Here is a 26,995-nt window from a genome sequence, read left to right on the forward strand (position 1 = left end):
AAAATAAAACACATTAATAGTTCTCCAATATATGGATGATTACCTAGAAAATATAAAAAAAAAATATACAATTTACAAAAACAAGAAACATGATAAAGTACTTAGGAAGAAATGTGTAAGATTCACACAAAGAAAATGTGGAAACACTATGAAGAGTCATTTAAAAAGATATTAATAAATAGACATATTCTTAGGTAGAGAGATGATAGAATATGATGGCAATCCTTTATAAGTAAATATATAAGTTGAACTTTCTCAAGAAAAATACCAGTATCATTACTTTGGGAATAAAGCAGGAACAGCGTAATAAAGGAGGAATAGCCCTACCAGATACTAAAAGGTATTATAAATACTATAGTAATTAAAGCGATTTGCTATCTCTACGCCCAGCCTGAAGTCGGCTGGTCTCTCTCTCTCTGCTCCTCCCCCAGCTCATGCATATGCATGCTCTCTCTCTAAAATAAATAAAATCTTTAAAAAAAATAAGTTGGGTATCAGCCCATGAACAGAAAGCTCTATGGTAAAAAATATATAACCCAGAAATAGATGCAAATAAATATTGAGATTAGTTCCTGGTAAAATTGACATTTCAAAATAGTGGGGTAAAATGATATATTTAATAAATAGGATAAGAAGGTAGCCATCTGGAAAATATGAAATTGAATTCTCTCATATCAAATTAAATTCTAGATAGATAAATATAAAGGTAACAGAAATGATACATTTGATTTTACAGAAATTTTGATTTTCTTTATGGCAAAAATTTCCAATTATATTTTTCATTTCCAAAACTCATTTAGTTTCTTTTATTATTAGATCTACCTGATCACTTAAAACATATTTTTTCCTTCAAGTGAATTGTTTCTTTTCTTTTATTGAAACATATTAAATATACTTATTTTGTAATCTGCCTAATAATTCCAATGTGCAAAGGATTTGACTCATTCAGCTGTTTTTCCCTGCTGCTTCTGACAGTGGCTTGTTTCTTGTTTTGTTTCGTTTTAAATTTTTTGTGATAACATATTTCTTGAATTTTCCTGAGAGAATTCTGCAGACATGCATTTAACCCTGCAGATGCCAAGGGGCACAGTAATTTCAAATAATATTCTCAACTCCAGTAGTATGAAATCAGCATTGCTAAGTAGTTTTATATTTTTGATAGTTTGTATATTTCTTCTTCTTTTTTAGTTCTAAGTATTTTCTAATTTTCATTCTGATCAATTCTTTGATTGATGTAATCATTTAGTATTCTTAAACTTCCAGACATTTGTTATTATTTTTTGCTACCTCAACTACCTCTATGAGCATTCTGCAAGTGAATCTTTATCACCACTACCTCATTCAGGCCTTGGTTACCTCTTGCTTGTACTAGAACAACCACTATGCCTGATTTATAGCACCAATACTATCTCTATACTTAAGGGGAGAATGCTCTTTATTCTTTGTGTATTTTTAAAAAACTGCATGCGGGGGTGTGTCTAATACTGATTTTACAAAATTATTCCAGAGGAAAATTCACAGACGAAACTTAGCAAGGATATCACTGATGAACTGAATCACCTGGCTTCACCTGAAACAATAGAGCCCATTGAATTAGGGCAGTCAAACACGCTTCCTCTGAGGACACATAATTGATTTGTTTAATTTCTGAAAGGTCATCTGCCCTGGGAACGGGAAGGGGGGTTCTGCATTCCCTTCCATGGTTTGTAACCTCATCCCTGACAGCTGCAGGGACACGTGCTTGGAGAAGAATCTCTCCTTTTCCTCCCTTCCCCCTCCTCCCTGGCATTCACACATAACTGTGTGGCAATTACTTTTATCACCATGTCCTTCAATGGGCTTTACTTGCTAGGCATCATGTTCTCCACAGAGGCTTGCCATGAGAAAAGTCTCTCCTTTTGAGCCCCCTCAAATCACCAGACCAGGCATTTTTCCCATCTTGGGTTCATCCCTGAATTGATATCAGTTCATCAACAAGTCCTAATGAGTGTACTTAACTCATGTGGACCGAGTCAGTGTCTTCACACTGACTTAGACATTCCCAGTTCCAGAAGGCAAAATACAGGCAACAGGGCCAAAATTAAGCCAAACCTAGGCTCCTATTAACTTGTACCTTAATTGCTGCAGTTGCTTCTTAACTTACCTCCTGGATTTCTATCCCTTGCACCTCCCATAATGCATATGTCTGCCAGAGCAATTGTCCTAAAATTGCTGCACGTGTTTAAATGTTCACTTCCCTTTCCCCACTAAAAATCTTCAGTGGATCCTCTTTGCTTAGAAAATAAGGTGCAGGGATCCCTGGGTGGCGCAGTGGTTTGGCGCCTGCCTTTGGCCCAGGGCGCGATCCTAGAGACCCGGGATCGAATCCCATGTCGGGCTCCCGGTGCATGGAGCCTGCTTCTCCCTCTGCCTATGTCTCTGCCTCTCTCTCTCTCTCTGTGACTATCATAAATAAATAAAAAAAAAAATTAAAAAGAAAATAAGGTGCAAATGAAGAGAACCAGGAATGGTGGATAAAAAGGTTAATATAATGAACTCTATAAGATGAAGTCTCTTGCTTTCCTCTCTTTTATCAGGTTAATAGACAGAAAATTATATAGTGATAATTATACCAATGTATTTGTTGGGCTTGTGACATACATAGTTATAACAATAATATGACAATAATAAGAACAAAAAAGTGGGGGAGGGAACAGAGTTCTAATATTTTATTATATTATAAATATAACACAGAAACATTAGGGTTAATGTTTCTGTGTCTCACTGGGAATAAGTTACTATAAATGGCAGGTAGGTTGATACCTACCATCTTATCTGGTAAGCCAGAGGAACACCAAGAAAATAATTCCAGACAAAAAAAATCACAAGTAAAGAAAACAGATCAACATCTGTTATGAATACAGATGCAAAACTCCTCAACAATAAACTAGCAAACCTAATCCAGTAATATATAAAAAGGTTAATTCATTGTGTAAGTTTGCTACAGCTGCCATAATAAAGTATAATATGGGTGGCTTAAACAACAAAAATTTATTATCTCACAATTCTGGAGGCTAGAAGTCTGAGATCAATGTGTTGGCAGGCTTGGTTCCTTCTGAGAGGTCTCTCCGACCTTCTGGTAGTTCTTGGGCTTATGGTAGTATAACTCCAATCCTCACATGACATTCTCCTTGTGTGCATGTCTATGTCCAAATTTCTTTTTACAAAGGGCATGACTCAATTAGATTAGAGGTGCATCTCAATTGAGAGTGATCTAATCTTAAGTACTTACATCCTCAACAGACCTATTTGCACATAAGGTCACATTTGGAGGTAGAGGGGGTTAGGATTTCAACATGAATTTCTGAAGGACACATTCAACCTACAACATAAGCCACGATCAAAAGGAATTTATCCCAGGAATGCAAGATCGGTTTAATATTCAAAAATTAATTAATGTAACATACCGCATTAATAGAGTAAAAGACAAAACCCACATGATCATTTTAATAGATTAAGAGAAAATCTGAAAAAAATTCAATACCCCTACTTGATGAAAACAGTAAAAAATTAATAATAGAAGGGAACTTCCTCAATATGATAAAGGGCACATACAGAAAATGCAAAGCTAAATCATACTTTTTTAAATCATATTTTTTTTAAAAAGATTTTATTTATTTATTTGAGAGAGACAGAGCATGTTTGAGCAGGGGGAGGAGCAGAGGGAGAGGGAGAAGAGGCTCTGTGCTCAGCTTGATCCCACAAACATTAGATCATGACCTGAGGCAAAATCCAGAGTCAGACACTTAACTGACTGAGCCACCCAGGCACCCCCTAAATCATACTTAATAAAGATTGTACACTTACTCCTTAAAAGCAGGAACAAGACAAAAATGTCCACTCTCACAACTTCCATTCAACAATATACTGGAGATTCTGGTCTGAAAAATTAGGCAAGAAAATTTGAGAAGAGAAATTCAGAGAGGAAAGAAAGAGGTAAAACTATCTCCATTCACAGATGGCATGATCTTACACACAGAAAATCCTAAGGAGTCCACTAAAAAACTATTAAGAGTAATAAATGAGTTCAGTAAGTTTGCAGAATACAAATCAGTACAAAATAATCAATTTTATTTTTATACATTCATTGCAGCAAACATTCAAAAAATGAATACAAGAAAACAATTCCATTTACAACTGTATCAAAAAGAATAAAATACTTAGGAATAAACTGAATAAAAGAAGTGTAAAAGTTAAACTTTGAAAACAGCAAAACATTGTTGAAAGAGATTAAAGACATAAATAAGTGGAAATACATCCCATGTTCATGGATTGTTAGACTTAATATTGTTAAGATGGCAATATTCCCCAAATTGATCTACAGATTCAACACAATCCCTATCACAATCTCAGCTGATATTTTTTCAGAAATTGACAAGCTGATTCTAAAATACATGCACAAATGCAAGAGATCCAGAATAGCCAAAACAATCTTGAAAAAGAATAGTTGGAAGACTCACATGACATAATTTCAAAATTATTACAAAGCTACAATACTTAAGACTGTATGGTACTGGCATAAGTATAGCTATAAAGATCAATGGAATAGAATTAACCTATATGTTTATAGCATAGAACCCGTAAGTCTATGGTCAATTTATTACTGACAAGAGTAGCAAGATAATTAAATGAGGAAAGAACTGTCTTTTCAACAAATAATCCTAAGATGATTGGATAACTACATTAAAACAAAATCAATTGGATCTCTACCTCATTTCATATACAAATTAACTCAAAATGGATCAAAGATCTACATGTAAGAGCTAAAATTATTACTTTTAGAAGAAAACATATGTGTAAACCTTCATGACTTTGAATTAGGCAATGGTTTCTTAAATATGACACCAAAAGCACAAGAAAAAAAAGAAAAAATAGATAAATTTGATATCATATCAACAATTTTACACTTGATCTTAGCCAAAAGGCCGAGAAGCGATCATATCAACAATTTTGTTTTTCAAAGGATACTATGAAAAAAGTGAAAATAAAACCCTACAGAATGGAAGAAATTTTTTATAAATCATGTATCTGATAAGGGGCTTACAGCAATATCATATTATATATAATATTTATTTATTTTCTTATATATTATATGCTTTTAAATATATTATATATGTGTGATATATAATATATAAAGAACCCCTAAGATGTAGAAAAATAATCTAAATAAAAAGTGGCCAGGGAGCTTGAATAGACATTTCTTCAAAGAAGATCTACAAATGCAATAAGCATGTGAAAAGATGCTCAGTGTTATTATCCATGAAGGAAATGCAAACTAAAACCACCCTGTGAAACCACTTTACAACCATTAAGATGGCTATAATAAAAAAAAATACAGATGAAGAACAAGCGGGGATGAGGATGTAGAAAAACAAGGTTTCTTGTTCTAAAACTTATCATAATGGTTTAGAACTCTGTGGAAACCATTGACTTGTCCCCTTAAATGGTGAATAATATCTCAATAAAGCTGTTAGCAAAACCCAAACCCAAACAAGACCAAGATAAAGTTTCTGGAGGCGAATTTGTGATTTCAGACTATTTTCTTTGGTTCCGGCTCTATTCACTGGGGCCAGCAGACTGTGTTAGTGAAGAGTTGGCCAAAGCCCAAAGGAACTCTCTTCATCTGTGCTTTGCCTTGAGCAATTTATTTTTAAATAACCCTTTGTCAAATTAGACATACATAGTCTGGTTTTGCATATCCTCTCCTAGGGTTTTTGATGTTTTTATCTTGGGGATGAGGTGGGACATGGAGGGTATGTTTTCCTCTTTGAAAGATGTGATGGGTTAAGGGCCAATTAATTGTCAGTTTTAGTTTTCTTGGCCCCTGACTCATGTCCATTTTCAACTCCAACAGCTTCCAGTATCAATCACACAGGAGCCAAACTCTCCATGAGGCACAGAGATCTCACTGCTCTGAATTTCTAATTTCCTTTTTTAATGGTAGTGCACTCTCTGCTTAGATTAGTTCCCTCCCCGCTACATCTCTAAGAATACTAAGCAGAGACTCTACTCAACTCTAACCCAGCTGTCTAACCAGCTCTCAAGCAAACCAGCCCCGGCCTCATAATTTATAGCAGCACTGGGTAACCTAGGTATTGAAAAACCTCTATTTCTTCATCTTTTACAAGAGTTAGCATTTAGTTACACAAGTACAGAATAGGAGCAAGGAATAACTGAGGGGAAAAGGAGGAATGGTGGGCATTCATGAGGTAGCTAGTAAACAAAGTTTGGAAGAACCTCAATTCTAATGCTTCAGAGCCTATAGTGGGCTTCTTTATGAGGCTCCCAGATTCATCCAGCCTCACTCAGTGACTCCTACCCTCATCCTCAGCCAGAGACTCCGTAAGAAGGCTGCCTGTTACTGCAGTTACTGTTGCTTGCTGGAGAAGCAGAGATAAGGACCAGAATTCAATGTGGCCTCTATCACACCTGTTGCAATGGGATCCAAAGTAGCTCCAACACAAAGGTCTGACCCAACCGGACCTACTTCCTTACCAACTGCCCACAGTAGGCAACCTGGAAGCATGGGGGAATCCATGCTTGGTAGGATCACCTGTGACCCGTGAGAAACAGGAGATAGGAAGGAGAGAGCACATAAACTCCCTCTCTTTGCTACCTTCCTTCCACTCTTCCACCATCTGAGCCACTGCAATTCCATAAAACTTCTTTAAAGACAACCTGGTCACTGGTAGTGTTTTATTATGAGGCTCTATGCAACACCTTATTTTGCTTTCCCACTACCTGGACTTACTTTCCCTTGCTCTTCCTGACTTGGGAATGTAAACCCCAAAAAAGCATGAGTACATAAGTTTTTTCTCAGGCTGTTTTCTAGAGAACCTGAGCTAATGCAGAGACTGAGGCCAAACACTGTATCTGGAGGAATCAAGGTAAATAATGGACAATCAATGGTAATCAATGGTAATAAGGTCTGGGTATAATAATCTGAGGATGTAAGGAATGAATAAAAGGGGGGGTGAGGTTCCAATACCATGGATGGCGGTGGGAATTCAAGGTTGCTGTCCTTGTGGAGTTTCCAATCTGTAGAGAAGGTATTAGTTAGATGCTGTTATCATATACATAAATGGATAGTCATAAACTGTGTGTAGAAGTGAAGGAAAGTTACATGGTGCAAGGAGAGCCTATAAAAGGGAATTTGATTTAGTCTGGGAGTTGAGTAAGTCCTTTCTGAGAAAATACTATCTGGGGTGACATCCAAAGGGGTGGGATGAGGGCAAAGGAAGGCTGTTCTGGGCACAATGAAAGGCTCTGTGGTGGGAGGAAACATGCTCAGTTTGGGGGAGGCAGAAGGGACTTCTCCATAGAGAAAGGTGCCTTTGAGCCTCAGTTTTCATACTTTAAAAAAATATCTCAACCCACAATAAAGAATGAATTTTACATCTTAACCTAGCAGCAACACAAGACACATACACCAAAACAAAAGTTTCATGACATAATATTTACCTTTATGGGGTTTTTCATAATAGCTGTTAACAATGAAATGTGCGTATGCTTGGAAAGAGCACTAACACTGGAACAATGCGCTATGGTGTTTGCAAACAGAACTGTTGGAGATGATTTACATAACATATGATGAAACATATCAAGGTAGATACGTAGGTACTAACATTAGAAGATGTACATGCTATATTATAAAGAGAATAGGTACTATATATATATATATTAATTTTTTAAAAGTTTAATTTATTTATTCATGAGACACACACACACACACACACACACACACACACACACACACAGAGGTAGAGACACAGGCAGAGGGAGAAGCAGGCTCCATGCAGGGTGCCTGAAACGGGACTTGATCCCAGGTCTTCAGGATCACGACCTGGGCCGAAGGCGGCACTAAACCACTGAGCCACCTGGGCTGCCCAGGTACGATATATATACTCGTATCCTGATTTGTTAAAAACATTTATACATGAAAAAGTCTATGTGTAGAAAAAGGGTTGAGGAAAAAAATTAAAAAGGGGGTATTTCTCAAATTACAGGGGATTTTGTTTTCCAACTTTTATATTTCATTATTTGTATTTTTTACACTATTTGTATTACTTTTTCAATTGGGAAAAATAATGAAAATCAAGTTAAAAGAAAATGACCAAAATACCTTTAGACGTTCCTTGAGGGTACCATTATAGGTAAAGTGAGGTTATTGATTTACTAGAAATTTAGTGGTTTGGGTTACCCATGCAGCAAATTACACCGAATTTGGCTCAACTGGCATACTGAGTTTTAGTTTCATGGAATCATTTTAACCTTATGAAGCAAAGAACTTGAACAAACCTTAGGTCTGGTTCCACTTTCTTCTTCATTGCCAAGAGATTCAAACCTGGGAAGCTGGTGGGCAAATGTCAAGTGATCAAAGAACCACCACTGTGACCAGAGAAAGACATCCAGAGGCGAGTTGCTCCCTTGCAGAAAACCTCCCCAGTTACTGTGGGCCTGGTGATAAGGAGGTGGAAAGTTCCTCAGACGTGAGAAGTTTTTAGTAGAAGGCATTCATCCCTGTTACTTGATTGCTTTTGTAAAATTCTTCAACAAACTTGGAGACTTACATTTGCAATCATTACTTAGATAAAACAAGACTCAAAACTTGAGACAAAACAATGCTGGGCTATTCCATTGCTCTCTCTTTATCACCCCATCTTTCCCTTCAACACTGCATCTTCAATTTTAGATTTTTCTGCTAGGATTGACCTGTCACATGGGGCTGACTATACCGCTGTAACAAATTCCCTGGTATCTGAGAGGGTTCCCTGTAGTGTTTAGATTAATAATTTATTTCTATTCTTCTGGGATGGACTTTTCTCCTTAAAAATACTGGTGGCAGGGGTATTATAATCCTTATTTAAATTCTTGATATGAGCTAAGAGAATAGCAAATCTTTTCTGGGGAAAAGACTTAATTTCTAAAAAGGTAATTTTTAGTGCTGACAGGACCAGAGTCTGCTTATCCTACTCTCCCTCTAAATAATAAACCTAGACTCCACGCACAGAATCATCCTCACCGTATAAAATGAGTGAGTGGGAAGAAATCTATATCTCTCTTCCTGTCGAACAGGCTGCTTTGGCAATGAGCCCAGTCATTCTGAAGTTCTCCACGATCTGTTATTTAAATCCAACTCATTATGACTGATTTCAGGCAGGAAGCCAAAATGAAAAGACTAACTAAATACGTATTTTTGTTTTTTCCATTCTGTCCCTTCTTTCCATCTCCAGTATTAACACAAGTGCTAACTCCGAGGTCAGGGTTAGATGTATAGATACCTCAACATGAGCACTCCACTAATGGAAAACCAAGTATTCCAAAGGGTCTTGTGGCTTCAAATGAGATGGGATGACACCATATTCTGGAATAGACAGCAGCCAGGTTTAACTTCAAAATGCCCATGATATTTAACTTAAAATATTCTGCGCTATAGTTTAAGTTCCAATTCCCCATGGTTGCAGACATCCTCGAAAGATTATCATATTCATCTTTTGTCCCCAGCACCTGGCATGGGGTCTCATGCTGGGTATCTAGTAAATGTCTTCTGAATGGAACTCTGAGGCCTCCAGGCCTGTGCTCTATTTTTTCTTGTACTCTGCAACCTTGGCTGTTCAATCATTCCATAAAGCTCTTCCATGTTTGCTTGTAGTTCTTTTAAATTTTGTGGATAACCCATCTGTAATTTGTTTTTGTGGTAGCATGGCAATATGATTTTGCCCTAATATGAAAAGCCACTTTTAATGTACATTAAATCCCCACTGATTTTGAATTCTGTTCATTCCATTCTTCTGTTGCCTCTTTCTGTGCTAGTACCATACAGTTTAAATTATGGTAGCTCTGGACTATAATATCTGGAAAGAACAAATTCCCTCATATTATTCTTTTAAAGTATTGTTTTGACTTTTTTCCACATAATTCTTCCAAATAAGTTTAACTTCTGACTTCAGTTTGAATAAACAGACTGAATAAACAGACTAACAAAAGCAAAGCTGATCAGAATAATTATAGAGTTTTGTCCAAAGTAGGCATATATAATCATTTTTGGAGGACTGATCTTTCTATAATACTGTGTCTTGCAATCCAGGAACATGGTATGCCTTAATGTTTTCTGCTTTTATTTTATATTCAATAGTAAAGTTTTATACATTTTCATCAAACTGATCTTTCACCTTGTTAGATTATTTCTAGATTATTTCTACTTTGTAGTGTGTTGTTGTAATAACTTCCCCCTGACCCCTCAACAGCTTAAATGAATAAAGCTTTTGTTTTTCTCACCTAATGTGAAGTCCAGAGTAGGCAGTTCAGGGCTGTTGTGTGACTCTATAATGCCAAGATGGGTTCAGGGACTTTCTATCTTTCTGTCCAGCAGTCACTATTGAGTATTTGTCACTGTCTGACCTCCAGCACTTTCAGCATTCTGTCCACACTCCGAGCAGGAAGGAGGGCAAGGACAAAGGATAAGAAAAAGATGATACTGGCACCTAGCCTTTCTAGAATCCCATCCCATGACTTTTGCCTACACTCACGGGCCAGAACTAGACCACAGGGCCACATCTGTGCCTGTCAGTCATGTTATGATCACTTCAAAACAGAATTCTTTTAGTAAGAAGGAGGGAAGAATGCTGAATCGGCAATGAGGCAAGATCAGCCACAACAACACAGATTCCTGCCCTTATGGGGATGTTCAAAGAATTTATACACACTGGTGATCTTATTCAGCCTTGTGGCTGTGGGCACAGTTTTATGCTACCAGGGACCGACTGACACTCTCACCCAGCCCTCCCCCCTGAACGTTAGGCAGAAACAGCCAACTGCCTGTTTGGCATCTCTGCTTGGATTTTTTTTTAAATTTAATTTTATTTATTTATTCATGAGAGACACACAGAGAGAGAGAGAGAGAGAGAGAGAGAGGCAGAGACACAGGCAGAGGGAGAAGCAGGCTCCATGCAGGGAGCCTGACGTGGGACTTGATCCTGGGTCTCCAGGATCACACCCCAGGCTGAAGGTGGCGCTAAACCACTGGGCCACCGGGGCTGCCCTCTGCTTGGATTTCTAATGAGGATCTCAAATTTAACTGGTCCAAAATGAAGTCCTTCACTAAAACTCTCCAAGACAGCCTTCTGCACCTCAGTAGGTAACAATGTCCTTCTGGTTCCTTAGGCCAAAAACCATCCTAGACTCCTGTCTGTCTCATATCTTATATCTAATACACCAGGAAATCCTGTTTGGCTCTGCCTTCATCTTCCAGATACATCCAGAATCCCACTGCTTCTCGCCATTTTACCACTAACATTCTTGTCCAAGCCACCACTATTTTATGCCTGCATTGTTGTGATGGCCTCCTAAAATCATCATCCACATAACCCTCCCTGAAGACTCAGTCTTCCTCTTTTCTAATGATCTTATCCTTGTCGCCTACCTCTGCTACTTATTCCCATGATCCTACCCTACCCTTTGTAATTACCCAGCACCACCATCCTGACAGCTGTAATTTCAGAGTTAAGCATCCCACTGCTGATGACCACTTTTCACCCATCATGTCCTCTGTTATCCCCACTCTTAACATTCCTCCAACTCCTTCAGGACCCACAATCATTAGTCCTGTACTTTTTCACTGACCCTCATACTCCCCTTATACTTTTGCTTTTCTTCTTACAAAGTTTAAATTCCATAGTCAACAATTTGTCTACATGCCCTCAACTTCCTTACCTTTCTGTCCACTCATTTGGCAAACTCCCAAACCTGATTAGATCCACCTCTCTACCTGTTCCCACCCAGTTGCTGTGGTGGAAGAAAAATATATAAGCAAGAAGATTGATCCTCCACTTGACTGACCCTTACCCTGCAGTGGAACATTAACACTGCATGAAAGTCATATTCTATTTCCCTAGGCTTTTCACTCTCATCTTTTTCTTTCTTTCCTTTTCCTTTCTTCTCACACCTCGGACTCCCTTTACACCCAATTTTCAGGCTCCTATGATCACCTTCCTTTTTATTTCAATGAGAAAAATAAAAGCAACCCAAGGAAACCCTCAATGAGCTCCAATCACCATGTCCTCCTACCTATGTCTGGGACCATACAATCTTCTTTTGTTAATAGGGACAAATTGTTTGTATTCCTATCTCAGACCAGTCACTGTGTATTAGATTCCACCCAGGCTCATTCACTCAAGGTTATGATTCCAGTGATTCTCCTCTGTCTCCTGTCTCAAAATTTTCGGTTTTACTAGCTCATTTCCACTTGTACATATTATTATGCCTTCTTAAAAAAATACAAAAATACTCTCTAGGCTCAATTTTTCCCTTCTAACCACTGTACTATTTCTCTTACAAACTTCCTGAACAAATGATCTATAATGGCTATCCCCAATCTAAATCCTTCCATTTTCTTTTAAACCCACTCCAATCAGGCTCTCACCCCCACCTTTTATCAGAAACAACTCTTGTTAAAGTTAACAAAATAGCTGTCCTAGTTAACTTCCGGGCATCTTTCACATTTCAGTTAAACCCCACTGAAATATTTTCTGACATTTCTGACTAGGTAAACCGATTACATACTGTCATCATATTATTTATCTTGCTTTTAATTTTATATTCGTATGTGATTTCTCAGTTAATGATTCTTTTTTCTCAATAGACTCTAAGTTCCATAAGGGTAGGGATAATGTCTCTTTTTCCATCATAGTTTTATGGTCAGTGTCCAGCACAATGCCTGGCACTCAGGAGGCCACCAATAAATTCTGAGAGAATGAGCGCTTTATTACCATCATCCCCACTTTAAACTTGGGAAAAGGAGGCCCAGAGAAGTAAAGACACCAGATCAAAAGGACATTGTGGATTATCAGTAGGATAGGGACTAGGATTAGTTGAACATTCTGATCACCAAGTGCCATGCTACATTCTAGAAATATAAGATGAATGAGACATGCCCCACTTGTCCCAGCCTAGGCCTTATAGAGCTTCCACCATGTTTGGGCTAGACAGGACAAACCAGGCAACCTAGTGCAATATCAAGTTCTCCTTGTGTCTACAAGGGCTTAGCTACCAGGCCAATGGAACTGCTTCTGCTACTCTGGTTCTTTTATTCAAAGTGGCCAAGGAGAAGGTTTCTTCCCAAAAAGCATTTGTTTGACTATATATGATGATAGATGTCAACTAGGTTTATTATGGTAATCATTTTGAAATACATACAAGTAGTGAATCAGGCTGTACACCTGAAACTAATATAATGTTATATGCCAATTATGCCTCAATTTAAAAAAAGCATTTGTTTGAGATTACATTGCAGGCTTCAGAACAAGACTCTTTGGGTGCATATTACTCATCACTGATCTACAAATTATGAACCAGGAAGAACACTGGAAGGAGTAGGCAGATCAACTTAAAGTTACAACATTAAGATCCATTGTCACTTGAAGACCAGTAGAAAAGAGAGAAAAGCATTTCAGAAATGAAATTGTCGGGAAAACAAGCCTTGAGTTATACAACTTTTAAGGAAACTACTGCATCAAAAAGATCTATGTATACCAGTTGGAAGACTGAAAATTTTGAGTTTAGTAAACTACCAGGCAAAACTATCAATGAACAGTCCAATTTGTCACTTTGTAAGAGACTATACTACTAAGATGATCATACAGTTTATTATGCACAATGAGGCAGTTTGGGAATAAAAAGACGTACTATTAAAAACCTATACTATGGCAGTGAGTGTTTACTAGGACAGTCCCAGGCAAAAAAGCAGGACTGGTCACCCTCTTTAGTAAGTATCTTCCACTCATTACAGATGGAGAAAACCAAGTATTCATTCAGTCAAGCAAATGACTCCATTAAGCAAATTAGCCAGAGCAGCCAGAATGGATAAGACCCCAGTCCAGTGTGGGCTCTATCTAAATAATTTTGCCCCTGAATGGTCATGCTAATACTTACCACCTCCCCTGAATAAAAACAGAGTTAAGAGTCACTTGCTTTACCTACTTGTTTTTCTTGTCCCTTCATACCTGACCTACAGTCAATCTTTAGGAAGGCTATTTCTTTCCTCATCTGAAGTTTAGCCCTACTGCTTAAGAAAGAGTATAGCTTCCCGTCCTAAGCCAAGTCAAACCAAATGCCATTCTTCAAGTTTCCAGAGGCATCCCCCTTGCCCAAAGGCACAGATGGTTTATATGAAATTTGCATGAATATGTGCCACATCAAGAAGGAGTCCTAGGTCATTCACTGAATCAACATAACAAAAACAAGGTCACTAGCCACAGAATTTTATTGTAGGGATCAATACATATATACTTCTCAGCAATGTTTTGAGCCATTCACTTGATGGTTACAAACACATCAGGATCTAATAGGCATATTTTTTATTTTCTTGGCAAGAGAAAATCATGAATCAAGTCCAAAAGGCCTGATTAAAAAAATCTATAAAAAGGAAGGGCCAACCACCACTTGCCCTACTAGGTCAAGAAACATTGTACAGTTCAAATCAAGAACACAATTCCATACAAGTCCAGCAAGGCAAGCTGGCAAGTAGAAATGAAACAAGAATCTATAATATAAAATGCAAAAGGAGTCAAAGATGAACTACAAAAAATAAAATTTGGGTCAGAAAACCATTACTAAATAAAATGACATAAGGATGTCTATTAGTTGTTTTCTTTAAGGGGAAAAGTAACTGAGCTCTTAGTTTTCTATTTATTCAGAAGGAAAATGAAAGTGTTTGAAAAATACCTCAAAGTATTGAGTGAATTCTTTCTCATCTACTACCTAGAATTCACAAACATCTGACTTATTCTTAAACATCTATAGAAATGAGAAAAATAAAATTGGTGTTTGACCTTTAATGCAACACTCACAAAACCCGAATGAGGTCCAGAGTAATCCTAGATCGGGGGATGTCAATGTTGAGTACTTGGACTTCTACTCTTTCTCCAGGGCCTAGGCCAAGACTCCTTCTCTTCTTTGTTTTAGAAAGTTTTGCTTCTGTTACATTTCGTATGGGAATCAGCCCTGATCTCCCCACTCCTATATCTACAAAAATTCCAAACAGAGTGGCATTCTCAACTTTGCCTGTAAGAACAGTCCCAACCTGCAGGTCTTCCAAGCAGACTATGCTTCTCTTGAAATCTGGTTTATCAAAATCTACAAGAAAAAGGGAAGAAAAGATAGTGTAAATAGTATGTACTATATTTCCTGGACCTGTATCATGTACTAATATACATTAGTAAATAAATATTTACTACGTATCAGTTATGTGCCGGGACCACTAGTCAGCATTGAGAGGGGACGTTAAAAAAAGCTAAAACCCAGGCTTGCCTTCAGAGACAATGCATCTTAATTGGAGAAGCAGCATTCACATAGTAGGAACAGTACAAGAAAATTTACTCACACTTTCTCCTCAAACTGTATCTTGCTAGCATGCAAACATTAGCACTATACATAAAGAATGAGAAGAGTAGAGTCTTAACTTTCCTCTTTATGAGGAGGTGATGAGAAAATATCTTTGCGTAATGAATATATAAGGCCAAATCACAAATATTGAGAAAGTAAGACCTTTAAAGAGAGAAGATTGGGAGATTCCCCCCACCCAACACCCCAGTACCTGAATTCTCAAACTGTTTAAAGGTGATAGAAAGTACATTAACATTTTGTCAAATATGGACGAAATTAAAGTCTTCTCCTCATTTCCCTCCACAAATTTGGAATTCAGGAGACAATTTCTATCCATCTTGAATTTACTTGTCCAATCAAAACTTAATACCTTCTTGATTATCTATGGCTCAGAAACCCAGATCAGCCAGTACCTAATCTTCTTTCTCCTCTTTCAGTTCAATCCATCAAACATTTATTAGCCTCTAGTATGATCTCCTGTCCAGGCACTCCGCTGGGTGCTAGAGATACAAAGATGAGGACATGCAGATCCTACTCTCAAGTTCCTTATAGCCCTCTTTTCTTGTTGGCCTCAGTGTACATTTCTCTGTTCATGAACACCATGCCGCCCAAAGTGGGTATAAAGCATGCCAAGGAATCATGGCTCTAGTAAAAACAAAACAAAACCAACAACAAAGATTTTATAAGGGAGAAGGGTAGAACTAATAGTTTAAATAGGGCTTCTGGGTTATCTGTGGATTCCATTTTCCCATGCTCTTCTTGGCCCCCTTTCCTAGGATTACTGAATGTTGATTCTAATAACAAAGAACATTCTATGCTTGGATCTCCTTTTACTAAGGCCTCATTTTCCCTCCACCCATCCCACTTCCTTTTCCTCCACAGCTGTTGGCTTGATCCTGATTACTTGTTAAAGCTATCCTTTACAGTTGTACTAACAACTGGCCACCTCTTGGTTCCCCTCCCCCAGTCCAACCATCCTGAAATCAAGTTTTTTTTGTTTTTTACTTTTTCTGAATTCACCTTTTTCCTATAAAACAAAACAAAACCCCTCCTTAAACCTCAAATCTCATTTTCCTCATAAAAAAGGAATATGTGAAAACTGGAATTGATTCTGTAGAATTTTCCCTGACACAGAAGTAGTGGATTCCAAAAGCAAGAAACCTGTTGTAATATTCCAATGGGCAAAGACTGTGTCAAAGCAAACTGAAACTAAGTCATTGATCAGGGCAGAGGTAGGATGGTCTCTGAGGTCTCATAGGCATTGTTTTTATGCTTGGAAATTCTTTTTTCTTACAGAGGTCCAGCTGCTATAGATTCCCCAAGGGTTCCTGATCAGCTGCTTAGTTTAATTTTGCATGGAAAATCAGAGTCAGGAACTACTTAACATGTTCCTGAAGACAGCCTGGGCCACTGAGAAATCAGAAAATCCTCCATGTACCAGGCAAACTTTAACACTTTGATTGCCAAAACTATATATTCAGTCTGCTATCACTAGGCTGCTTCTGACGAATCCAATTATAGAAACTAACTAGCAACCAGAGTGTTAATAAAACAGAATTGATCTTGTCACTGAGAAAAGAGACAGGATGAGTTCAAGGGAAAGAAAGAGGCATCAAGGAAGGAAATACTTTTGAGAAAATGGAGAAAAGATGTAACATTTATAAATACTGTAATGAGGAAACATCCACAATACTATCTGCCTCTTCAAAAGTATGACTGTCTGCCTTACCCCTTGGGGATATTTTTAGTATTAAAATAAAAGCTTTCAAATATTTTGAAAATTGTGACTTACACTAGGGCAAAGGTCAGTTCCAAAGTGAGTTTAGACACTTATTTGAAATTTCACTTATCACACTGATAAACACTGCAGTAACTGGTAAGCTCGGTCCAGAGCCAGGTGCATCTGTGTTTCTGCTCACTAAGGGCATGACAAAGTGAGGACCTCTACTTAGCAGTTGGTTGTTTAACTGAACCATATAATCTGAATGTTGATCTTCGCTCTGAGTCTACATTATAACTGGGATAATGGAGCAGTCAACACCAAGAGAGAAAAGCGAAGATGGACAAGAAAACCCAATACAGGAGGCCTGGAGCTAGAGACAGCATATTTACCAATCTTCTAATGCGGTGGTCCTAGGCATACCAGTCTTATATCTTACCTTGTTTGATATCTATCCTTAGTATCCTGCTAAACAATACCCAAGGAATTCATATACAAGGGTACCAGGCCTCCAAATAGAAGTGGATGGGTCTACTGAAACATCCACTTTGGATGGACCACCCTGGAGACTCCTACTGCTACATTTTTGTTATCTTATTGTGTATTTTTTCTTCAACTTTAAAAAAAATTAATTTCTGACTTATGGAAAAGTTGAGAAGTAGTATAATGAACTTATCAGGTGGTTTTTTTTTTTTAAAGTTTATTTATTTTTTAGTAATTTCTACACCCAACATGGGACTCGAACTTACAAATCTGAGATCAAGAGTCCCATGCTCTTCTGAGTCAGCCAGGTGTCCCTTGCTGGGTGTATTTCTAAACTCCTTTAAACCTTTTCAAAGAAGCATGTCTAACTCACTCAACAGAGCCTAAATGAGAACGAAAAGAACCAAGCCCTAAACATGTATCATAAAACTGGTTATGAGACAAGTGCAGATTCATTTAAATCTCAGAGCTTCCTATTCAAATTTCCTTAGGCAGAGGGTTACTCAATACCTTAATTCTTTTTCATGGGGTCATTGCTCTCAACAACTATGGCTGTCATACTTCCCTCACCATCAACCTATGCTGAAAGCTAAGAGTTCTCTTAATTAGAAGGAAAATCAACGGAGAGATAGTATCTTATTTGTTCAATGTGTTCACTGACACAGAATACAGGAGCTTGGAAGGTTGCAATTTAGGAAAAAGATTCACTTTTTAGTTTATTAACCAAATACCTTGGACTTCTGGCTCCTACAAGATAAGAACAGCTTACAAAAGGATTATGAAAAATGTGTGCCTCCATCCTCATGGCAGCCAATGTATGATGCACTTAGTCTAACATGATAGAAAATAAGCATGGGACAAGGAGTTGGGAGAGCTGGCTTCTAGCTTTGGCTCAGGATACTAACCAAACACAGTGACTTTGAAGAAAGGGCACTGTGCTTTAGTTTTCACATGTACAGAATGGAGAATAATATCAGTTTTGCCTATGGCAGAGGTTTGTTGTGAGGGCAATAGAAGATAATGTGAGCTATGCAGGTGAAAGATGCTATTATTTAAATTCAATTATTTACCTGTTCGAAAGTCAAAGCTCTCAGGCTGGCTGAGACCATCTATGATGACCTGTAAGGTGTGAACTGTTGTTTGCAAACTTTCTGCAATTTTCTCTATTCCGTCCTTTTCAAGGAATGAATTTATTTTTTGTTCCATTTCAGGCTTTCCAATCTCACACAGAGTCCCTCTGAAGAATGACAAAAACCTGCAGGGGCAAAAAAACAAAAAAAAAACAAAAAAACCAGCATTTATTAATAGTATTACTGATTTTCTAATCTCCTTATATAGGTCACCCTAAAATTCATTCATCTCAGATCCATATATCATCAATCAACCAATCAATCGGTCTTGACTGAAAATCTACTATGTGTCTCAGCCTGTAATGACTGTCCTGTCCTGGAAAAGGAAGGAGAGGATAGATGTAGGTTCCTGTGCTATTTTCCAATCAAGCTCCTTCTCAAAATCAGCATCAGAAATGCTTTACAATGTAATGTTTGTTAGAGTTTAGTGTCATACATATTTTATAGATAAGGATACCTATGTTCACCTGATGTTTCCTAAATTTGAGTTAGAAATACTCATTTGAATTTAAGTTAGCTAATAGGCAAACAATGAACTAATGATACCAAAATCCAGTAAAATATCCGGTAAGCACCTTCAGCTTTTGACAAATGAAAATTTGTTATTCATGTATCATATCACTGCTTTTTACTTTTGGGTACCCATGATGACTACTAATTCTCAAATTCTATTGACAGGCAAGCTTCACATGGATTAAATTATATCAAGTACATTAAGTACTCAGAGTCCACAGGAAAAATATGGGAGGGGATATAAAAAAGAAAAAGTAACTTTGTTACAAAATGGAAGGAGTAAAAGCAAATAAGACCTCAATTACATAATATTGAGGTGAATATTTTTATATACTATATATATTATTACTGTGATATTTATAATATAAAAATATCTGCCTTTCTCAATTTCCCCTTGCTATGTTTACCATTTCCTTTGCTTGCTGCCTCTCAATTACTTAGCTTTGGAGTTCAGTAATAAGTTAATTAAGAAAAAAATGAAGGGTTAAGCCATTTCCCTCTTCAATTTCATCTGAATATTGGGCTGTAGCTTACTTTCTTGATAGTTCTTGGCTGTGTATTTTTCAACATCATTAAGTTCCATTTCCTATGATTAATGGCACTTTAAAAATGTCAACACAGTAATCAGACAGATAGTGATACTAATGCCCTGAAATCCTTTCCTCTAAGGATGTCTCTGGAATATAAGGGAAAAAGGAAATTGTTGGAGGCTTGTCCATCATCAGAACTGGGATGTATTCCATTTGGCAGGCTGCTGCATTATCACAAAAGGAATGTTTGTCATTTCCAGTCTTTTTTTGTATTGTTGTGTTCAACCAAAGCCTCTTTAGTGATCATGCAGTACTGATAATCTGGCATCTGGTGGAGAAAGCTCTCTCATCTCTAATTTAGGGCATCTTTTTGGGTTCAAATGTACAATCTTCCTATATCCCATAGCTGTATTTTTCATCAAAAACAGATACTCCAAAATCTAACTAATTCTCTTGAGAATATATATTGGTTACTGGTCCAATGAAAGACCAAGGAATTGGTCCCTTGTCTCTCTTTTTGGAAATGAGCTTCTATCCAAACTGGTGGGCCAATGAGATATACAATGTAAGTCTGTGTCCAGGCTTCCCCAGCCCACGAGAGAAGCAGCCAGTATCTGTTACTGCCATTGGAAAAGCAGTAGCACATAAGGGCCCTGGTGACAGGGAACAGCTGCTGAAGCTCTGACTGATGGGAGACATGGCACATGACAACTTCTGCCCACAGCCAACTTCTCTGCACAACTTTCTGAATAATGCATGTCCTGCTGAGCAGGCTTCCCTGGTATTTATCCTCTTGGCTTGATTGGTCTGCAACCAGTTATTTAGTAGAACATCTTTCAAATCCTCAAGATTCTGGCTTACAATCAATTATTAAAATGCCAGAGCATATTCATGGGGGTAAATCTATAACCTTGATTGGCAATTTATAATTAATGAAAGTTAACTAAATGGAAGAAAATTCCATAAACTTCCAAGCACTGTATAAGTCTTGGTCTCAATAACAAAAACACTGGCTCAGGAGGCTGCTTGGAGCCTTAAGGTTGTATTTGGGGTGTGTGTGTGTGTGTGTGTGTGTGTGTGTGTGTGTGAAAGAGAGAGAGAGAAAGAGAGAAAGAAAGAGAGAGAGAGAGAGACTGCTACCAAAGTCACTTCCATCAAAGAATTCTGTTTATAGTGGTTGCAAATGCAAGAAGAAAATTGGTCTGTTTAACCTGGGTGCATATTTCATATATCATTTTCATTCTCACACACACAAGCTTGAGGACACTGGTAACTGAAATCAATAAAAAAGTACCATATTATGCTCCTAGCTAACACTTCATATTGATCAACTCTATTTTTAAATGACTATGGAACAAAGTCAAATGTTACTTTATTTTGAAAACTTTCTTAAAGTTACAACAGGATTGCAGAAAAAGGAAAAGAGCAAACAAAAACGGAAGAGAGACTATAAAATAAACTGGGAATAGCATTCAGATTGACCTCTCCCTTATTGGATTTCAAATATATTCAACTGTAAATTATAGGAAACAAAGTCTTAGACCTGGCAATCACTCAATAAACATGCGTTCTTTAAATATCCTAATAGAAATTTATTCTACATTTTCTGAATTTTCACTCTGGAGTTGAATGTGATAAGTAACATGCAATACAAAGTTTCATTTTAGAATTGGGTATGATAAGTAATACTCAATACAAAGTTCTTTCTGCCTCAAAAAGTACCATATAAAAACACATCACACTTTATGAAGCTTGAAAAACAGAATGACAGGGAACATGTACTGACAGGTAAGTGCCGGGCATGATGCTAGTGCTTGAGAGATGTGTTCATTTAACCCTAACAATAATCCTAAAAACTAGGTGTCCTATAATACAGAAAAGTAAAATTGAGGTTTAGGGAAGTTAAATAATTTGCCCAAGGCCACAAACCTATTTTCACTGACTGGAGTTTCACACCACATCAGTGTGTGTCTGTTTAGAACTGTAGTCATGTCAAAATAAGTGATATCTTTAAGATATAAAACATAATACTTCTGGTAACATTTCACCAACACAATTAAATGATAGATGATTTCTAAACATGAGACAGTTAATACTGAATAAATTCCACAAAAAAATTGTTACATAAATGAATTTCTGGAGATAATTCTCTCAAAAGCCAATGAGTTATTTAAGTCATAGTGTCATTTTCTCCACTGTCTTTGCAAAGCTTTTTCAGTTTGCTAAGGACTGTGGCCTGAGCTACTGTTTTTATTTAATATGTAATTTCATCCATTTTACTTAAAGTAAGAAAGTATCATAAACGCAACAAATAAGCACATCATGTTCTTTTAGCACACATCTGCATGAAGTTAAAATATAGACCTTGCATCAGAGATAATGCTTGTTTTTCAAGCAGAATGCTTATATAACCTAAAATCATTGATATTTTCAACAGCAACTTATTAAATGCAATGTTTTTTTCTCTCCAGAGTCAGTCTTTGTAAGGCTTTTCCCAAAGAACAAGAAATTCTCAAGATTCGTAAGACTTCAGATAAATCACCCAGCTTAGGGGCCCAGGACAGGTTCATTCCATTAAAGCACCACAGTACCCCACAGAGTATGGAGGAACCATGGTGATGCAAGACCATCACTTTAAAAACAACTTACTATCAGCACGTGCTTTGTGGACTCAACACACAGGATTTATAATCCCACGAAAAACCCAGCAACCGTGCTGCAAGGGCAAAGTACCTGTGTCTGTCTACTCACTCTCAACAGTTCCAAAAGAGACTTTCATACTGGCTTATTTTTATCCATTAGTTTTATTCAATTGTAATTACATCAATAAACAAAGCATTAAATGAAAGAGCACAGTCATTTTATAAATAAGGAGGCACAGACAAAGCAGGTCATAACTTGTAATACAGATGGACGTTCAGTGATTTAAAAAGAGAGCTTGTACTCTACGAAAAAACCCGGCCTTCTTAACTGTGATTGTAGATTAAGTGGTGGGACACAAATGAAAGTTCAGGAATAATCTGTTACGCCAAAGCCACAGATTCAATATATATTTTTAAATCTACCGCTCTTAATATTAAAGACTAAAAATAAATTCCAATGTGGCAAAAAAGAAAAACCTGATACTCTTTTTATACTACCTACAGGGAGCTGAATTTACACAGGTGAATGCAGAGCAGTGCACATTTAGTTCAGCTTGAAAGAGAGAGCGCTGACTTTACCACATCTGCTGTTTCAGCAGCCAAGTCCAAGGGGCAGCAATGTGAGTTGCACTTTAATCATCAAAGAAGCTTTTCAAACTTCTAACCTCTTTGTTAGACCGAGACACTGAACTGGGCCAAAATCCTTAAAAACCTTTGCTGGCGCAAAATCTGTAAGTACTGGTAAATTCAAGTAGAGTGCATTAATGGAACATCCCATTGGACTGTAGAAGCTGCTAGGTCAGTGAAGACAATGTTTAAATGGCTTTTCTTAGCATGTAATCAACCAGAGAAATGTAAAGCAAACAATTTTTCACAAGAACTTACAGCTAATTGGGTTTTGAAAACTGCAGATAAACTTTTAAAAAATACAATCCTTTCAGAGTGGATAAAGGAATTGTTCTGAAAGCCTGTACAGACTTTTATCTGAGAGTATAGTTTTAAATGGTATGCAGCCATCCAAGCAGCAGCTGGAGGACATCTTCAGTGGCATTGGCTTGGTATCATGTGGAGCATCTTTGGAGCACTTCCTCCATCTAAACACATCCCTACATCTAAATACACTCTTGCATCTATGAGTAGCAGAAAACAAAAACAAGAGGAACTGAAAAGGAGAAGCTGTCATAAGAAATGCAGTTTGTTTTCTAAAAGACTTGGTTTATAACCATAAGACAAGGGTTACCTGCTTCTAACTTCCAAAGAACTTACTAAATGTTTCCTTCTTTTTCAAAGATCTGGTATATATGCAGAGAAACTGGATACAGCATGCATGCTGCATTAATTGTATATAGGAAAATATATTCTTAGAAAGCTGTTTTATTTTATCTTGGTAATTTTGTATACGGAATTGGCTTTATAAAAAAAAATGCCAGTTACAACGTGCTTACACAGTTGTACCAAACAAAACATTTAAGATCAGTGAAATAATAACCAATGTCACAAGGAATTAGTAGTGAATTTTTTTTTTTTAGAGATTCATCCATTTATTTGAAAGAGAGAGGGAGAGGGAAAGAGAAAGAAAGAGAGAGAGAGAGAGAGAGAGAGAGCGCGCGCACGCGAGAGCACATGAGCAGGGTGAGAGGCAGAGGCAGAGAGAATCCTTAAACAGACCCCCTGCTAAGCATAGAGTAGCTGTGGGGCTGGATCCCAGGACCCTGGGATTACCACCTGATCTGAAATCAAGAGTCGGATGTCACCCAGGACCCTGTAATATTGATTTTTATGTAGCTTTTCCTATTTCAGAACTATTTGCTAGGTTACGGTATACTGAGTGATAGTATAATTTAAAAACCCAAATGTATATACATATACATCCAAATTAGTGTGAGTACATAAAAATGGGAAGGCATCATGTAATGAAATGATGTGATTACTATTCTAAAAATTTCTAAAATCCTGTTTTAGGAACTGCCTTAGAAATAAATTTACAGGCAACAAAGGAAAATTAATATTCTTACATTTTTTTAAAACAACAATACCCCCTTCAATAAAAAGAACCAGAGAAAACCCCATCAACCCTATATTATTCAGGTTGATCATCCTCTTTTCATTGAGTCTGGAGTTTTATATTTTAATTTTTATTTATTTTTTAAAAAGATTTTATTTATTTATCCATGAGAGGCACAGAGAGAGGCAGAGACATAGGTAGAGGGAGAAGTACAAGAGCCTCATGCAAGACTTGATCCTAGGACTGCAGATCACAACCGGAGCCAAAGGCAGATACTCAACCACTGAGCCATCCAGGTGCCCCGAGTCTGGTTGTTTTAAACACACATACACACAAACACCCTTAAATGATAAAGATTTTCTAAAATATCAAGTCTCTTCCAAGGAATGTGACACAATTGAAGCATTTTTGAAGCATCTGAAAAATAATTGAGTAAAGTATACTCAGTTGTTTCATTAAGTATTCATTTACTGTGGAAGAAGACTATGGAAGATGATAACAGGGTCTCTGCCTTGAATGAACTTACAGAGTCTTATTTTAAGCAATGACAGTATGTCAGAATAAATACTCTTCTACATCTGTTTTTAAGGGGTAGGGTTTTTACATGCAGATAAGCATACTTTCAAAGTACTAATAAAGATGATTTCATTTAATTCCCTCAAAAATTTATTGTGGATATAGATTTTCAGATAAAGGAAGCGAAACTCTGATAGATTAAGTGACCTGCCCAAAGTCACGCAGCTGAGACCACAAAGTTGTAGGTAAGGTAAAAGCTGTCATAGATCACCTCTTCATTAACACTCCTTAACTCTTTACTGCAGGGAATATTCAATGCAGACAAAAAAAATTAGATCCCAGATAAAATTTGGCACCCAGAATCACTGCCTGGGAACAATTTATTATTTTTCAAACCAAATTCAAAAGGAAAAAGTTTGGCTCTTTTTGAGTTATCCAGCAAGAGTTGGACAAAATTAAGTTAGTGGTTTCAAAGCCTGTAGACTCTCTACAGCTCAAAAACACTGTGCTTAGAATTCATATAATTTAATTTACTGGCTGTAAAGCCATAACGTGGATTAGTGCTTGTGAATATTTGAAAGAGGAGGGCAAATAAAAAAGTAGTACTCAAAACCACTAGGCTAGATGGCAGAGCTGGAATTAAACAGCTCCAGTGCTATTGGGGTTTGATAAAGCCCAGGTATTAGAGTAAGGACTGTCCTCCTTGGGAAAACAGTCTTTTTACTGTGAGTTTGGATCTGTCAAGGAATCCTCCTTTCAAGGAATTTGAAAATGCTTAACATCTGTTATTTCCCTAAAAACCCTGGTTGTCCTCTGAATGGGCAGAGTCATTTTTATTTCATTTGAAGAGTATGCAATTGAGGTCAAAGTAATTTGCTTATGGTCACACAGAGTTAGAAGACAGGCTAATGTTAAAATCCATAGTGAGACTGGGGACAGGAAAGGAAGGAGGCAGATAATGGGACACTAGATCAATACCCTACTGAGTTTCAGGCTCCAGACTGAGTGATCTAAGCCTGAGGAAGACGGGAGAAGGCCAGTCCTAAGGAGATGAGAGAGACTGAAGCAAGCACACCACTGGGGCTGGCTGGCAACTCCCTGGCACTCCTTCTCTGCTGGGTGCTAACAAGCTGCTCCACATATGCAGCAGAGAAACCACAGCCTTTTCTCTAGTCCCAAGACCCAGTGTTAATATTAACAATGTTCAATGACCCAAATTATAGCTGGATCATACGGTAAAACAATTTTTTCCTAGGAGAACAGCAGTTGTAAACCACATCCCCCTTAATGGCTCACCTTGACAGCTCCTCCTCAATCACAACTAAAAATAATAGCAATAAGGGGGCACCTGGCTGGCTCAATTGGAAAAGCATGCAACTCTTGATCTCAGGGTTGTGGGTTCGAGCCCCAGATTAGACACAGGGATCACTAAAATAAATAAATAAATAAATAAATAAATAAATAAATAAATAAATAAATAAATAAATAGATTTAACAGCAACAACCACCGAGTAATAATAATTACAGCAACAATAGCTTACTCTGTCCCAGGTATTAAGGATTCTAGATATATTAACCTATGTAATCCTATCAGACAGGTACTATTATTATCTCATTTAACAGACAAGTAAACTAAGGTCCAGGGAGGTTAAATCACTTCCCCAGCTCAAACAAGCATGATTTAAACCCAGGCAGTCTGGTACTGTACTGCTTCCAGAATAAGCTAGAGGGAAGTTAGGTACTATCTTGGATTCTTCAACTTCCTAGCTCCCTCAACTAGCCTTGCCTTAAACTTCATGGGAGTGGTGGTGGGGGTGGGAGGTGTTGCAACAGCATGTAAGACACGAAACCTGACAGTCAATTCCTAAGAACCTCACAGCTTAGTCAAGTGGGTACATTTACTTTCATCTTTCTCTTTTGTGAAGGCACTTTAGAAAGTATGATAAACGTTATTTCCTAGGAATTACAGTATGATGTTTTGAGGCTTTAACTACTAACAAGATGAAAAAAAAGAAAAACAAAAATCACCTTTGTAA

At 37.3% G+C, this 26,995-nt stretch overlaps 1 protein-coding gene and 1 pseudogene across 14 annotated transcripts in view; both read right to left on the reverse strand.

Annotated features, from left to right (window-relative positions):
- The window catches only part of SRBD1 (S1 RNA binding domain 1), a 320,333-nt gene that overhangs the window by 112,742 nt on the left and 180,596 nt on the right, over nucleotides 1–26,995 (reverse strand). For 5 of the 14 annotated variants that reach the window (XR_005987873.1, XR_005987872.1, XR_005987874.1 and 2 more), the window contains exons 20-23: nucleotides 18,694–18,878; nucleotides 15,119–15,171; nucleotides 8,338–8,496; nucleotides 3,847–3,920 (exon numbers count right to left, since the gene is read on the reverse strand). Coding sequence is in view for 3 of the 14 variants with exons in the window: in XM_041755610.1 (XP_041611544.1) it covers nucleotides 14,882–15,171; nucleotides 18,694–18,878 (475 nt within the window). In the remaining 11 variants the exon portion in view is untranslated. Of the gene's footprint in view, nucleotides 1–3,846; nucleotides 3,921–8,337; nucleotides 8,497–8,516; nucleotides 10,469–14,281; nucleotides 15,172–18,693; nucleotides 18,879–26,995 lie in introns of those variants that run through there. The other 9 variants (XR_005987882.1, XM_041755611.1, XR_005987879.1 and 6 more) reach the window with 8 other exon arrangements.
- Nucleotides 4,906–4,976, reverse strand: LOC121492310 (annotated as a pseudogene).

The sequence above is a fragment of the Vulpes lagopus genome, chromosome 5, assembly GCF_018345385.1.
Source record: "Vulpes lagopus strain Blue_001 chromosome 5, ASM1834538v1, whole genome shotgun sequence".
NCBI classification, from domain to species: domain Eukaryota; kingdom Metazoa; phylum Chordata; class Mammalia; order Carnivora; family Canidae; genus Vulpes; species Vulpes lagopus.